This window comes from Nanorana parkeri, unplaced genomic scaffold (genome assembly GCF_000935625.1).
Source record: "Nanorana parkeri isolate BGI_ZX_2015 unplaced genomic scaffold, ASM93562v1 scaffold635, whole genome shotgun sequence".
Taxonomy (NCBI): Eukaryota; Metazoa; Chordata; class Amphibia; order Anura; family Dicroglossidae; genus Nanorana; species Nanorana parkeri.
This window is the reverse complement of record NW_017306903.1, coordinates 504,332-521,264: the sequence shown is the minus strand read 5'-3', so window position 1 is coordinate 521,264 and position 16,933 is coordinate 504,332. Positions and strand designations below refer to the sequence as shown.

Here is a 16,933-nt window from a genome sequence, read left to right as displayed (position 1 = left end):
TGAGTTTTAAATATTTTCCCATATTTTTTTTATCTCACATATACTGTCTGCTTTTGTACAATTGACCATTGTTCTTGCATCTCCCCACTTGGCAGGCTGCACTGAGGCCTTACCTCAACCAGGGATCTCTGAAGAGTAGCCATATTCTGCTGATCCACCTCCAGGGCTACAACTTTACTCCTCTCTTCTTTCAGTTGTATGCTGAGATCCTCCAACTGCATCAACACAGCCTTATGACTCAGTGTCAGTGATTTTTGTTTCTATTATATTTAGTAAAAAAAAAAGTATTTTTTTTACCTATTACATCTAAAAAAGTTACATTTTTAGATGCTTGTGATAACAGTCAGTATTGGGATTTGATATGTCACACACCTCTTGTAGTTCTGTCTCATAAGACTGTAAAAAGAAAAAGGACAGATAGTGTGAAGATAGACTATAAAAAAGACTAGTCACAAAAAAACACCACACACAAGGCCAGATTTTCAGTTAGATACAACAGACCTCTGCCTATAGGCATCAGAGGCAAAGAAGCAGCTTTTTCCCATCAGTAGAAATACAGTCATCTTATATACACTATACGGCCCAATGTTTGTGAACACCTAACCATCACAACAATGTGAGCTTGTTGGACATCCCATTCCAAAACCATGGACAATAATATGGAGTTGACCTCCTCTTCCCTTTGTAGCTATAACTGCCTTCATTGTTCTGAGAAGGTTTTCAACAAAAATGTTGTAGTGTGTTTGTGGGAATTTTGCACATTCAGACAAAACAGCATTTGTGAAGTCAGGTACTGGTGTTGGTCAAAAAGACCTGGCTTTGCAATTGGCATTCTAATTTCTCCCAAAAGTGTTCAGTAGTGTCGAGGTCAGAGCTCTGTGCAGGACACTCAACTTCCACTACACCAAGCCCATCAAACAATGTTTTTACAGAGTTAGCTTTGTGCAGAAAGGCACAGTCATGCTGGAATAGGAAATTGCCTTCCACCAAACTGTTGCCACAAGGTTGGAAGTGCAAAATTGTCTAAAATGTCTTTGTACTGTAAATTGTAGTGTTAACAGTGGCCTTCACAGGAAACACCTGAACTCAATAATTTGGAGCGGTGTTCACATCCTTTTGGCTATGCAGTGTTTGCTTATCTTCATATTTTAGGGACCTTGAAGTAAAAGCAACATGTTTTACCTCTTTGAGCTGTTGGAATTGTTCCCTGAGGGCACAAAGACTTGTGTTCTTCTCCCTGAGCTCCTTTTGCAGACGAATATTCATTATGTTTTCTTGTATAATTGTTCTAACAAAAAAAAAAAAAGAACAAAAAGAACAGGCTTTGCCTGGTGACCCCTGATTCATCATCCCCAGTGAGAGACTGAGAGACCCAGCATAGAGGGGAACTGCAGCATGGATGAATGGTCAGATGTTGTGACTGGAATACCATCTGTGACACCGCCACCACATACTGACTCGAAGAGAAGCTGCACAACTACTACCAAGGACCTGCTATCCTCTGCATACCAATGGCTGTGAGGATCAAGGTAATTTGGTTGGAGAAGGTGGGGACGCCTTCTTCTCGCTGACCAACTCGGGAGCTGCTAATTGAACCCAGGGACACACTGACCACTGCTTTTTTGGATTGTTGCTGAAATCCTCCCATTGTGAACTGCTTTGTCTAGGAGGGGGAGCATGTTAGACAATAATGAAGGTGTATTTGGCTCACTGGAGTCACTGGATTAGCTATTTGCTTAGATTGTCATACAAGAGCCTTTAGTTGTCCTTGCGTTATTCAAATAGCATTTATTAGAGATTGCAATAATTTCCATCCTCCCAACTGTCCATACAACTGGCAAACAATACACACCTATTTTCTTATAATTTCAACATGTTTGGAAAAAACAACGTTATCAATTGTAATTTGCATGTAAAAAAGGAAGTGATATAGTTTTAAGGGGACCTTATTGTGATATGTAGTAGCAGCAAACTGTACTACACCTTTTACATGTTTGCACAATTTGTAGCTAATATCTAACCAAACACAATAGTTCTAAAAAGGTGATCACTACTGATCTATGCCGGGAATAAAGAAGAAACACAAGAGAGGCAGCAAACTCCAGCAATCCATTTTCTAACTAACAACCAATCAGATTAAGCCAGTCTGTGCTTACCGCTGGTCCTCGGCCTGCTGCACATGCTGCAGAGAAAGCATGATTTCTGTCTCCAGATCTTTAGGCTTGGCAGCAGCAATGTGCTTTAATATAACTGTGGCTTTCTCATCCATATTGCAGTTTTGCCTGCTAATAATTTGAAATCTGAAAGGCAAAATGTCAGTTATATGTATTTTTTTCAATTGATTATCATGCAATTGTTTGTTTCAAAGGGACATTAAAGGAGAACTATGAGATGAGTGATTTCCACTCACCTCATAGTTCTAGCCGACCTGTGACAATGAGACTGTCACAGGTCGGCTCAGTAGATCGGGAGGTGAGCGAACACATACCGGGTTCGCTCACCTCTCGATCCTGTCACAGCTCTCTGCCGTGACAGGGGGAGGGGCTGGCGCTGACTGGCGGAACGGACGGGGGAGGGGGCGGGTACAGCTGGCTCTGCCTCTAGATAGGCAAATCCAGCTGTCACTTATGCAGCTGGGCGGATCTCGACATCGATGTCGATATCCGCTCCGGCGTCTCAGTATACCGCGAGCTGTAGCTCGCGGTATACTGAGCTTAGGGTAACGGGAGGACGCTAGTTTGTGTCCTCCCGTTACCCTAAGGAGAACTATGGGGAAAAACACTGACCCCATAGTTCTCCTTTAAGAAAATAACAATAAAGCATGCACTACACCAAATATATTGTCCATATTGTTCACTAACATAATGTATAAAAATTTTACTTTTTAAATATTGGAAATTAAGAGTGTAAATATGAATATGTGATTGTAATGGAATTCAAAGAAGGAGAAGAAGACCATCTTTTGTAGTAATTCCTGCTTGAAGTGTATGTAAAGGTCTACATTTTTTTTTAGTGTTGGACAGAGCATAGAAGGTTTGAGTTATCAGAACAAGGGGGAGAGAAAATCTTACAACAGAGACACCTGCCCCTATGACAGCTCTCTAATAGGGATGTTCACATACCAGTTCAGATACTTGGTATTTTCATGAGAACTACGAGGGTTGCACCGGTTGCAGCCACCTCTGTTCTGAAATCATTAGCCTGTATTGTTTTAGAAAAACTGTCACATGACACTAAACAAAAATGTATCAGTACTTGTATTTGTGAGTACTTGGGCAAGTATCAGTACTCGTACTTTAAAAAATGGTATTGGTGCATTCCTAAAATATATTTATATAAACCAAATCATACATTAAAACAGCGATGTACAAATCCCAGGAGCTCCGTGTGCTCCTTACAAATGACAGCTGCCTCCTAAGTTTTGAGTTTTCCTCTAGTCTAGTCTTGGAGATGGAAAAGTATCTATACATGTACTTGTATTTGTACCGAGTACAGTAATTGGTATCTGAACATCCCTACTCTTTAAGTTAGAAGTTCCTTTCAATTTGGAGAGATTCCCACACATTTCCTGTTGTATTTCAAAGACAGAAAGTGAAACTAAAAAGCTTTGACTTTACATATACTCTAATTGAATGGGTACACCCAAACCAGGATAAAGGTTAGGTGTTGGTTTGGGTGCTATTAGAAGCTCAATAAGATTGTCATTTAACATTTATATACGCTACTTACAGTCTCTCAATCTCTGCTCTGGCTTCATCACTGAGGCTTTCCCCACAGCAATCAGCAGTTACTCGTGGTGGACCAGTGCCTGGACCTTGCACACGTAGACCTACAAACAAAAATTAACATTTGACAACTGTTGTAGGTACCACCAGAACATCTAATGATATGATGATATGTTTGTGGATTTCATAAGAATGAATGAATAATGAGCTTCTTCTTTAGATTTTTCACACATTTGCTGCAGAATGCGGTAACATACATTCCCTTTAGTCTATTTTCCTACCTTTCTTATATTTTTCTGGCAATGTTGTGGTTTTTCTAATACCAGAATTTATTTGTGCTGATATTGCACCATAGGGACAATGTCTACATCCATCCTGCAACTGAAGGCGCTGCTTATATGTAGTCAGTCGTTGCCTCAGGGCTTCATTTCTGCGTTCCAGGTCTCTCACGTGGTCCTGTAAGTTCTCCATAGTGTCCTCAGCCTCTATATCTCTGCCTTCTTTCCGGACTTTCTTTTCTCCATGCTGCCCAAGATCTGATGTTAAACGCAGCAATTTAGTTGCCATTCTGTCAAGGAAAAATGGAGATTTTTTTCTTCAAAAGTACTTGCATTTGATCATGGATTTAATATTTTTACTATCTTGATATTGTTATACACACATTATTACAAGATTCATATAGCGTCAACAATTTAAGCAGCATACTCCCTTAAGTCCTTGTGTCAGGCCCTGGCCAATCGGGGGTGAATCGCAGCTGCGGAAGCAAGTAATAGGTGAAAAATGTTTTTGAATCTGGGGTTACGGTAATTAGTGTTGAACTCCTGGCATCACTCTCAATCTTTGATACGGAGAGTTAGGAGTCCTACCATCATATACCGTAGAAAGTAAGATAAGTTTAGCAAGGATAACCACTGAGGTATTACTTCATACCAGTGGCGATCAGTAATTTAGAAGGCAGGTAATAACGGTAACAGCAACACTGCCCCTTTAACGATTGAGGTTGAGGTTCCTAGACAAGTAATCCTTATCTATATCTAACATATATGAGTCCCAGTATAGAGTATGGGGCTGTCTTCCCTATAGTACCCACAAGTATTTCACAGGGTTGCACAGTTCACATGTGTATGAAGGTTGCATCAATAGAAGGTTATGCATTGAATGTCATGGCCACGTTTAGGTATACTTGCAGATTGCAACCAGTAGCAGAGTCAATGTAATAGTGGTACAGGTTACTTGCGGTTTAGGACAACAGCAACTCCAATGCAGGGATGATGGCTGAACAGGCAGTTTGGAGATGGCATCAGCATATAGCAATGGTGTTCCTCACTGTCCCTCTCTCTCGCTCTCTCTCTCTCTCTCTCTCTCTCTCTCTGGTTCAGCAGGGGGTCGGTTTAATGGCAGAGTCAGCAGGGCGCTCACTCCACATTAGTGGAACGCCGAGCTGACATTCTGCCGGCGTCTTGAGGAAGTTAGGGAAGGAGCCCAGAACCTAATACGACTGATGCGTTCCGCCCTGGAACGCAGCGGCGTGAATAGTACTTCCGCCTAGCGGCTGCGCTCCACGGTAGAACGCACACACACCGCGTCCCAGGACGAGCTGTGTCGGCCGCACGGCGCCCTTGTTGCCATGGCGCCCTGTGCGGCCGCACTGCTCGCACACCCCTAAGGCCGGCCCTGCGCGATCATCACACCTTGCCCTCATGGAGCTTACAATCTAAGGTCCCTATCTGACATGCATACACTATGGCCAATTTATACAGGATCCAATTAACCTACCAGCATGTCTTTATAGTCTGGGAGGAAACCAGAGAAAACCCACAAAATCACAGAGAAAATCCATGTGGCTTGTTAACACCATGGATTTATTCCAGTTTTTGTCAATTAAAATATAAGGCTTTTATGCTTACAGGAAACTTGTCTTAAGAAAATATAGAGGATGCTATTGTTATCTACCTTCTGAAAATGCTAGGTCTGGTTGTCTTGATATGCAATCCTTTCCAAGTCAATGACTGAGAGCCAATATGCAGCCAGTGGTATTACAAGGAAGTCAGATTCCCTGATCTACTTTATCCACTTTCTTCACAAAATATTAAAGCCATTGAATTGGGAACACAGCCTTTTCAGAAGCAAGTCAGCAAAAGCAACCTGCATAATTTTCTTATTTCAGGTTTCCTTTAAAGGGAAGCTGTGGTGTATTTTCTGTGGGCACTTATTATTGTAATGCTTACCTAAAAGTTATTTTAATTGTGACCTACATTTTTTCTTGTTTGCTTTGGCATATTTCATATTGGCATATGGCATATTTCAGTTACTACATTTATAGAGATTTTTTCTAGTGACTATCTGCATTAAAAAGAATTTAATCATTAAGACGACCCATTTAATAAAAGTAATTTCGAGCATTGCTTGATATCAGGCAATTTCTTTTATCCTAAAGATAATTTATTGTGCACGTAAAATATATATAGAGGAAGGGGGGCCAGACTAGTGGAAGAGAGATCAAACCATCTCTTAAATATATGTTCAGAAAAGAGTTTTCTACAGTGTGAGTATTCCCATCTCCTGAAATTTTTGCACCCCTACAGCTCCTGAAATATTGGCCTGTTAGCTGACTTTTTATCAATAAATTAACTTTACCACTTGTCTAATGCTCTGTTTGGCCAAAACAGTATTTTGTATATCTTGCTTGAACAGCCACTTCATTGCCTTTTGGTTTAAGTGCAGCCTCTCCAAAGTCATAGTACTGCAAAATCTGGAACCCTAAGACCTTACTGAAGGAGACCACGTATTTGTGCCAAAACAGCTACACCTGTTATCATGCAGTAGGTAGATCCCAGTTCTTCATTCTTTCATGTAAAAGAGAGAAGAATCAGAAGCACAACATATTCATTGCTGTCACTATTGTACAAGTATTGTGACAAGTACTTGTACGCTTAGGCCAGCTCCTTCCCCAAGAACCATACATTTGAATATTTTATATTTGTTGTATAATATTACTGATTCATTGTATGTTCCTGACCAATCATCTTTTAAACAATTTTTAAATTGTTATTAAAATTGTTAACATTTTTAGGTCTCCATCTCCATTCTAAGCAAATAGCGGTAATACAACTTTTTCATAGGTATGAGTGTTCTGGCCATATGGGTTATCTATCTCTCCAGCTAATTCCAAAGTCTTTTCACAACTCTAGAGTGAAATAGCATATGGTTCAGGTATGGGACTGGGAGTACAACACTTCAGACTCCTTCCGTGCTCTAAAGGTTTTCTAGTATTCAACTTCACTTAATCTGGGCGTTTATACGTTTCTATTTATTTCTATCTATTTGCTTTAATATCAGGGCTACCCATAAAGCGCGGATCCACATTTTTTACTATATAGTCTATAATTTCCCTATAAGCGGAATAAAATCTACTTGTGATACCTGACATCATTTAGATCTTTGTATGTGATAACATTTTGTTTCTCATGCATTACATTTTCCAGCATGGTAAATCCCCTTCTACTCCATTCTTCAAATATTTAAAAAATTAGCTCAAACCTGAGATTACCCTTGATGGGCACATTGTATGAGATCTCAGATTTAAAATCTTGAAAAAATCTTGCCAAAAGCGTTTCCAAGTCTTTAATAAATCTGTAATAAAGGATGACCTCCCAATTCTACCTGGGCACTTACCTTTCTTTTCATGTTACAGGAGTGGCAATATTATACCACTCAATCCTTTAGAGAGTGCCACTCCTATCCTCTTATTTAATACTGAATTATTCATTTTATTCTTTTTCCCTATTTAATCTCACATCCTCTGTTGAAATCACTGAAGGAGAGGGGGTGTAACACAGAAAAATGAATACTTCTGTGGGAATTTTAGTGACAGACTGCATCATATAGGTAATTTTTGCTTTGCCCATAGGTACATTTTAAGCTGATTTCATGTGGAGTTTAAAAACATATTCAAAAAGCCATAGTAAAGGATAAATAATGCTGATGTTGTTATATATGCAGTTGTTCTATTGTCAGGGCCCAGCTTTGTTAGAGTTAATGGTCAGTCTTCTAGTGGTAAAACAGTAGAAAGGCATCATGGCACACTCACAAACCAGCATGTAAAACAACTTGCCTCACCACTAAGGATAATAACAGAGGTTTGGATACACGTCTTCTGCAGAGGATGTGAAAGCCGCACTGCCGCGCCAAGGCACCTCTTATAGTGCGGTCCTAACTCTAAACTATGAGAGTCTCCATCTTGGAGCACATGGGGGCAGAAGATTTCAATTTGGGTGCAGGTTTGTCAGGAGGACACCCAGCCTCCTTAAAAGCACAGAAACACACAAGGGATCTCGCACATCCCAATGGCAGCTGAGAAACCCCATGCGTCGCTGCACCAAATCGGTCAAGCAAAACAAACAACAAACGCACTCAACAATTTGTCAAGGTGCACACGAAATGGGCTTTGAACAGTATCCTCTGTTGAAATCACTGAAGGAGAGGGGGTGTAACACAGAAAAATGAATACTTCTGTGGGAATTTTAGTGACAGACTGCATCATATAGGTAATTTTTGCTTTGCCCATAGGTACATTTTAAGCTGATTTCATGTGGAGTTTAAAAACATATTCAAAAAGCCATAGTAAAGGATAAATAATGCTGATGTTGTTATATATGCAGTTGTTCTATTGTCAGGGCCCAGCTTTGTTAGAGTTAATGGTCAGTCTTCTAGTGGTGACATCTGTAAATGCCACTATGGACAATAACAAACCTACGACATGAATATATACCTCTTAATTTTGTCCTCCTGCTTTCGGGCATATTCTTTAAGTAGCAGATTCTCTTCATGAAGTCGTAGGAAGCTGTCCTCCAGTTCATCACGGGATATCAAAGCCGCTCTGCGCCTGGTCTTCAGATCTTTCTCTGTATAAAAAGTTTCATATTCAGATGTGAATAAACATATTAAGTTCTTGTAATAAACAGATGTCTGGACTTTTAATTAGATAAAAAACAATTAGAAAATGCAGTAACTCCCAACAGACATTTTTTTCATGGATTGTCTTCAGTAAACTGAAATCTGAATGGTTGTTATAAGAAACTGTAATGTGTCCACCATTATTGTTCTTTAGATTTTATTTAATATTGATTATTCATACATAAAGTATATGGAATTTTACCCCAGGTTGCATCCATCCACATCATGTCTATATTTATTAGCTCTATTTCCAGACCAAAGAAGTTTTTCTTTAAGCTCTCATTTGATATTTTAATAATTCTATTTCAATACATTTATTTACCCTGTGATATTAAAATGGCTTTACCTGATAATTGGTCTACCTGTGCCTATGGATGCTACTACTTGAAGGGTACCTGTTCCAACAATGCTCTGTGCTGAGCATTGTGGTCAGATCAATTGGCTGCAATGATTTACTTGCTCTCTGTATGAACTTCTTCTGTTGCTTTTTTTAACTGAAAGATATTTGTCTTCTTTATGAATTATTTACAAGGTTTAAAGCAGAACTCCAGAAAAATGATAAAAAAATGAATAGCCCATTAATAGATAAAATAACAAAACCAGCTTTTGTTGCAACATTCGCCTTCAATCCTGAGATTTTCCATTTGGTACTTTTTTTTCTGTAGCTATATGTCCTTAGTCTGATGGCCAGCATAAATCAACCCATTTACTCTGAGTCACGGGCATCCCGGACCCTCCCCCAATTAATGTACAGTGAAAGGAGAAGCAGCATAGTAATATGCTTCTTGCTCTCACACTCCAACTCTGCGGTACAGGGACTAGTCAGGTCAAGGTCAGGTATTCACACTGCTTGCATTTAAAAAATACATTCAGAGCCCATGTACATCTATGCAATGCAGGAACATGAATGTTGTCAAAATGTGCAGCAACAAACGCTACATGCATTGCAGTGCACCCAAAGCAGTAAGGCAATGTACATGGATTGCAGGGGCCATGACGCACCATAAGGCATTCTAGTACATTGTGTGCCTTGGTTGTTTTGGTGCCTTGGCAGCCCATTATTTTTAGTTGGCTTCCTTATTTAAATGTATGTTAACAAATGACATGACCCACCACAAAAATGTAAATTTTACATTAATGTGTGTTTTTTAATGTATGCCTAGTGTTCAGCTTTAATAGATAAAATAAAGGAAGGCTGTTTTTAAACTGAGCTCCAGGCTAACATGAGAGCTCTTTTACCTACCAGACTGCCAGACAGCAAAGCCTGGTTGGTGACCTTATGTTTCTCCACTGGTATTATGGTGGACAAAAATGTATTTTTTGTTTTAAGTAGAGAATGCAAGGATTCAAACCTCCCACTCACCCTCTCTATCTGTCCTGGAAATCATTGTCACCATGACAGAAAGTGATGAGAAGGTTTTACATTTGTCACAGAAACAGGAGATGAGGGGAAATCTTCCAAAGGGTACTCCTGTGCTGATGACCACTGATAAAGAAGAGAATACTCTTGCTGTGTGGACATTTCTACACACTCACTGTGTTGCCTTTGGCACAGGAAATACGGGGCATTGACAGCAATAAGAATCTCACAGAGGATCTAACCAATTCCTACTATATCCGAAACTAAATAAAAGGTTTAGGATGGAGTTCCACTTTATATAATACTGCTTGGTCTCCTTCCTGCCCCCCCCACCCTGCGATTGGACAATGAAGATCAATGAAGTAGCAGCAGTTACTGTACATTGGTCAGCATGTTCCTTATGAGTACATGTGCATGAAGCAGAACCTCAACAGAGCATCATTGCCTTATAGTTTTGTTGTACATGAAATTACAAGAGACTGCTATTCATACTGTAGATTAGTTTTATATTTAAAGCACACAACAGCATTAAAGGACCAATATTGTGAAAACTACTGTATTCTGAGCTATATTGTAAGCCATATGTGCTTAGCTAGTAATAGTACTGTATATCAATATCCCTTTTTTCATATGCTTTTAAGTATATTTTTCTCCTCATTTACTTGCAGGACATAAGTGATAGGGGCAGAAGGCAGGGCGAACTCTAACACTGCCAGGAGTGCTAAAGAGGAATTACAGCAACTGTATTTTGTAAGATTTAACCCACGTAATGAAAATGTAACCATTTTAAACACCCTGACAGTATTTTAGTTTATCCCAACCCTTGTCACTGTAACTTGCGCTGGATAGGTTGGTTTGTATGCAAGTGTGAAGAAAAATCTAAAAGGAACACATATGACATAAAAATGAATTTATATACTGAATACTATCATTATATGCATTATGAACATATAGTAATCAGAATAGAATATTTATTGCAGTATTGGTTGTTTTAATATCTGTGTGGAGTTCAACTTTAACTGCAAGTTGGTGAAATTCGTTGTGCTGGCCTTCTGTAATATTCTTGCACTGTATGTTGCCCTTATGGTTGAATTGTTGCATCTAATAATAATTTTATAGATGGGTATTGTGTACAGATGTCTATATTAACAAACAGCACTATGTACTGTGTGCACTCAATTACCTTACCACAGAGTATCAAATACCTTACATTAGACCTTAGCATCTCAGCTGTTGTGGAACTACAAGTCCTATGATGCATTGCAAGACTCTGACAGTCACAAGCATGTCTCCCAGAGTCATGTTGGGATTTGTAGTTTCCCCACAGCGGAAGTACCAAGGTTGCCTATAGCACTAAAGCAAGACAATACATAAGGGAATGAGAAAATCTTTAAACATTTGGCATACCTTTCATTTTGGGAGATTTCTGCATCAATATCCTTGGTGGGTTGGATCCTGTTACAAAATCTGTAAAACACACATAAATAACTAAAGCTGCCAGGAAAGACATGAAGAATTAGAAAAAAAACTGTGAAAAACAGAAATAAATCGAATGAACCTTGTATAGCTTTCAAAACCGTCGGTCTGCAGTCTGTGTCCTTAACTGGAAGGTCCGATGCAGTCTCATCCATCAAGGACATGGTCACGTCTTTTCAGCTGTTGAAGAATACAATAATAAGTATTAAAAAAATAGTGTCTAACGGTAGATGGTTATCATAAAAGTTATTAATATGATATTGACTTATCGCTCTTATATAATCATTGCTCTTGTATTTACTTGTTGCTCTTGTATTTACTTGCTCATTACGCTATTAGGTCAACTTCACACCAGGAATTTTTATCATTTTGTTCTCTATATATAATTTGTTTTGTTGTGTCCTAAGCATTACCTCTTCCAGATCTCTCAGCTGCGTCTTCTTCATTACTCTGCAAATTCTTCCTCTGGATTAGAGTGCTGCTAATCTCGGCCCCATCTGCTACTGATGGGAGATATGTTGTCCAATCCAAAACTAGGGTTAGTCAGACTATGTGCTGAGCCAAATCCTCACAGGAGACCAAAGCATTAGAAGACAAAATAACAATGCAAACAGGCATAATTCCTTCCAACAAATACCTGCACAATATAGAATAAGATCCTAAAATATGAAATAATATACAGAACAATGTTACATTGTAAGGGGAAACCACAATCTAGGTAATTTAGACATTCTGTCTCTTTCAGTAACAATAAAGGAACAAGTAAGATATTGGTATTAGCTTCCATGTTTCAACACATGTCCATTACATATATTATAATGTCAATGTTTTATAGGAAATCATATGTGCCATGTAGTATACAGTGGCATAGCAGTTATAAATACAGATGTAACATATTAGTATGAACTCTGTGCAGTAGTGATGTTACATGTCACGCAGCCTGTGCAAATGGGTGTGGATGAGAATTCTAGCAGTAATTATATAACCATGATTAAAGGCAAAGGATTAGTTGGGCTACTTACAGTAATACCTATTGCTATACCTGAATACTTGTAGCTCAGTAGACAAACGTTAAAAGTAAAACAAATTGCAGTGACAATATTTTATAGCAGGGGTAGCCAAACTTCAGCACTCCAGTTGTGGTGAGACTACAAATCCCATCATACATCTACCGCCGGGAGTCATGTCAGAGTCTTGCAATGCCTTATGGGACTTGTAGCTCAGCAACAGTTGTGGGACTTGTAGCTCAACAACTTGATGAACCCTTGTCTTTATTCAACCCTGCTTACTGTGTAACTATGTAATAGTTGGAGGGCCGAGGTTTGGCTTCCCTTGTTTTATAGGAAAGAATGTATAAGTAGCCAGCTGTGGTCTGGTGTGAGCTCCGATAGGCTGCTCAGCCAGTGTACATAGAGCTCATTTAAAAAGTATAGTCTAAGAGCATGCACCAATTTGATTTGATGGGCAAGAGTCAAATACCATTACACATGTTAGAGGTCCAAACCTTTTTTGTTTGCACCTCTGAATCTGGCTCTACTTTGTTACTTATGGCTTGGCCTTCTTGACTTCAGGACTAAGCTTTGTCTACCCACCACCCCTGAACAAGGAGAGCACCCTTATTGGCCTCCGAGGTACTTTCATTGAAGAGGGAGTTGGAAGGTGAAGCAGTCTTGGCCAAAAGTCAGGGAGGGGGAGTTCCTAATAACATGGTAGGACAAGTTTCAGATAGATGCACCAAGGAGAGATTTACAGCTAATACAGGTCCTGCCATGCTCAACCTTTACTTATAAAGTTTAAAGTAGTCAAGTTTTTTTCGGTTTTAGGAACACAGATCTTTGTAGCCCAGATAAAGTATGTCCTTGGGAAAGCAGACATTTGTTAATATATTATTGATGTGTCAGGCCTGATGGTTTCTAAAGCAGCGTTGTTTTTACTCTACCCCTTCCTGCTGTCACCATTCCATGATCATTGGCAAAAGTCCTTTTACTTCAATTGAAGAGGGAGAGAGAAGGATTAGGGAGATTCACCTTCTCTATTTGTCCTGGTGACCATTATCACTGACACTAAAAAGCTGACAAAGGTTATAATTCTCCCTTACTCTATCACTCAAAAAAAAGGTTTAGCTTCAGTTCTGCTTTTAGGTCATAAATTGACTCACATCACTATCACAACAATGTGAAAACAAGGGAAGTCTACAAACACTTCATCCTTTCAGTAAAGTAGAAATTGCATTAACAACATTTAGAAGGCAGAAGTGATCTTCAGCTGTGTACCTGCTAAAAACTGATCCTACTATCTGACCTGTGTTGTGACCTGGTTTGCTTCCCGCTGTCAACCCGCTGCTGACCTGGCCTGCTTCCTGACATTGCTTGTGCCCTCCGATTCTGTACCTTATCTGACTGCTAGTCACCGACCTGGTCCGTCTCAACGCTGCTTCCCTGATCCGCCCGGTTGCTGTTCTCCACTGCTAACTTCTACACCCGTTGGTCTGCCTTCTCATCATACAGGTCCTAGCACCACCTGTCCGGGTACCTACAGCAACACTTCCGACACCCGTGCTGCTCCAAGCCTGCGTACCGTCTGTTCCACCTCCAGAGGTTCTCAGACAGTATCTCCAGGTACAATAAACAGCAGAATGGATTTACATTAAAGCAGAGTCCTTCCTTCTTAATCTGGTAAGTATAGACATATTACTGCATACTGCATATTATTTTTAGATCAGAAGCTCTCACAGGCAGGGCCCTCCTAACCATCTTGTCTTGAATTGTATTGTAACTGTAATGTCTTCTTATTGCAAACGCTGAGCAAACTGTTGGCAATTTATAAATCCTGTATAATAATAATAATAATAATAATAATAATAATAATAATAATAATCCTTGATTTTTCTTAGATTTAAGAGACAGTGGTTCTTTATTGTCTGCCACATACAATGCTGCTACAGTGCTGCCACTCCCTCTTGTACTATGAGGATTGATGCACATTCAGGCTGGTATTAACACAAATAAATGCATAAAATCATCACCAGTCCATTCAGGAACAAAGTCTCCAGTTACTGCAGAGGATCACTTCCCAGGCTCCCCAAACCTGTTGAAGTTACTCTGTCATCTTCATCCTCAGTATCAGTCTCTGGGCCTCCACACTTAGACCTCAGTGTGAGCGCATGGCTTAGCCTCCAAGACTTCAGGCCCAGTCAAATCTGTCAGTCCATAGCAGCCTCCCCCCAGGCAGGGCCAGGGGGAGAAAGAGAGACTTACATGGTACGCCCCGAATATTTATGTCCTCCACAGCATGCACCTTCTGGCCATGAACCTGTAACGCTCCTAGTTCAATGGTCAGGATCTCAACCGCGGAGTTGTGCAGCATTAATGAATACACACTTATGTACTTAGCTTTTGGTTCTATAGGTGATTCAGTATGAATTCCTGGCGGCTCTCTCAATCTTAACTATGGAGAGTTAGGAATTACTAACATCATACACCTTGTCCTAATTAAATGGGGAAGATAATACTAACTAGAGCAGCCCCACCCTAGTGGCCGGCTGTGGGGTTGCAGGTATCAGTTGGAGTTAATTAAACGGTAGTTCCTAGAAGCATATCAGCAAAGTCAATGCAGGTATCAATTGGAGTAGGATTAAACAGTAGTTCAGAGAAGCATATCAGCAATGGCAATGCAAGTATCAATTGGAGTTGAATTAAACATTATTTCATAGAAGCATCTCAGCAATGACAATGCAGCTATCAATAGCAATCAGGATGTATTAGTCCATAGGCTTATACTGTGTTTGGTGGAAACAGCTAGTGGCAAAGTCTCCCAAAACTTGCAGTTGGATGAACCCAGACTGGGTCGGTGGATAGTGAGTCCGTTGGAGTGGTAGGAGAGAGAGGTCCCGATGTCCCCAGGCGGTAACGTGAGGCAAATGGAGCTACCGTGTTTCCCCGAAAGTAAGGCCTACCCCGAAAATAAGACACTGTCTTATTTTCGGGGAAACACGGTAGCAGGGCGCACACTCCATTAGTAGAACTCCGTGCTGAGCTCCTCTTCCGCATTTAACGATTCAGCTGGTTTGGGGGGCGCAGCCGAGTGAGGGCCGCTCTGCACGTTGCGTTCCACTCTGGAGCGCAAGCCGTGGTAATCGCTGTGGGGATCACTACGCCACGCTCCAGTCGAGACGCTAGATGGGGAACGTATTACAGAACCTCCTAGTGATTGGCCAGGGAGACATAGATACTCATAATCCATTATTGGTTGCTCTGCTGTGTGGCTAAGGATACACCAAGCAGCAGGCAGATGCAAACGTTAGCAGATTGATTAGGGGAAACCAAATGTGCATAGATTATTAGATCAGCATCAGACCTATTACAATCTGGCAACAACTAAATGTAACTAAGCACTCCTGCTTACTGGGTTGTACATTTTTTAAAGTAATGAATGTAAGATGATTTCATATCAGCATGCAGAACTGATAGCTGAGGTGATGTTTAGTAAAAGGGGGGAGGTCCACTTTAAGTCATTTCAAATGATGATTACATCACTTAGAATGGATGCTGCTTGTTTAAGATTTGTAGTTTTCTACAGAATTAGCTGGTTCACTGAGCACTGGCACTGATATCCTGTTTTAGGGTCTCCTTTCCCTTGCAGGATTTTATGGAGCCACCCTTGTGTGTGCCAGTAAGCAGTGTCTCCACAATCACACAGGGACAGCAAGACAAGACACTTGTCTGCTTCTCATTGCTCCTTTCTCCCTTCACCCAGCTTAGTAGATAGGCGGCTGCTGCAGATTGCTCTGACCCTTGTGATCCTGTACTTGAGAAGAAGTTCAGGGAAGCTGAGCTGAAAAATTGGAACCAGGTTTATTCAAGATTACACTTGTTGTGCTGTCATCTCTCCCAGGAAACGTGGGAGTCAACAATTGTTTCAGTACCTCATAGGAGACTGGAAGTTTTGAATTGCCGGTGATTCTTATGTTCCTGAGAGCATTGATAGCAATGCAATATTATACTATCAAATATTAGCTATTATGCTTTATACCAGTGGTCTCAAAGTACCGGCCAACAGGCCAATTGTGTCCCACAGCCAGTTCACAAGTCAGGTATGCGGTCACTGACCGCGTACCCGACTTGCAGGAGCAGCTACACGGTCTGCATCTCTGTCAGGTGTAGCTTCTTCTGTGCGGCACTCAGATCCTTTTGGCCTGCGCTCTGATATCTTTCAGTGAACACTGGCTGAAAGAATTGATTAGTGAGGTCTGCAGCAGACCTTACTAATCAACCACTGGATCACCAGGGATCGAACGTGCCTCCTCGCAACCTCTTCCCTGCAAAACGGTAAGAAGGAGAGTGGGCTCTGTATTTAATTTTACGTGTGGGGGTACGATGACTGGGAATTATATTATTTTAAATTGTATTCATTTATA

At 40.4% G+C, this 16,933-nt stretch overlaps 1 protein-coding gene across 1 annotated transcript in view; it reads right to left on the bottom strand.

Annotated features, from left to right (window-relative positions):
- The window catches only part of RPGRIP1 (retinitis pigmentosa GTPase regulator interacting protein 1), a 38,165-nt gene extending 26,484 nt beyond the window's left edge, over nucleotides 1-11,681 (bottom strand). Inside the window, exons 1-8 of the mRNA XM_018563132.1 lie at nucleotides 11,600-11,681; nucleotides 8,497-8,629; nucleotides 4,007-4,293; nucleotides 3,730-3,829; nucleotides 2,157-2,300; nucleotides 1,183-1,288; nucleotides 373-396; nucleotides 114-260 (exon numbers count right to left, since the gene is read on the bottom strand). Of these exons, the coding sequence (XP_018418634.1) occupies nucleotides 114-260; nucleotides 373-396; nucleotides 1,183-1,288; nucleotides 2,157-2,300; nucleotides 3,730-3,829; nucleotides 4,007-4,293; nucleotides 8,497-8,629; nucleotides 11,600-11,681 (1,023 nt within the window). The remainder of the gene's footprint in view (nucleotides 1-113; nucleotides 261-372; nucleotides 397-1,182; nucleotides 1,289-2,156; nucleotides 2,301-3,729; nucleotides 3,830-4,006; nucleotides 4,294-8,496; nucleotides 8,630-11,599) is intronic.
- Nucleotides 11,682-16,933: the final 5,252 nt, after the last annotated feature.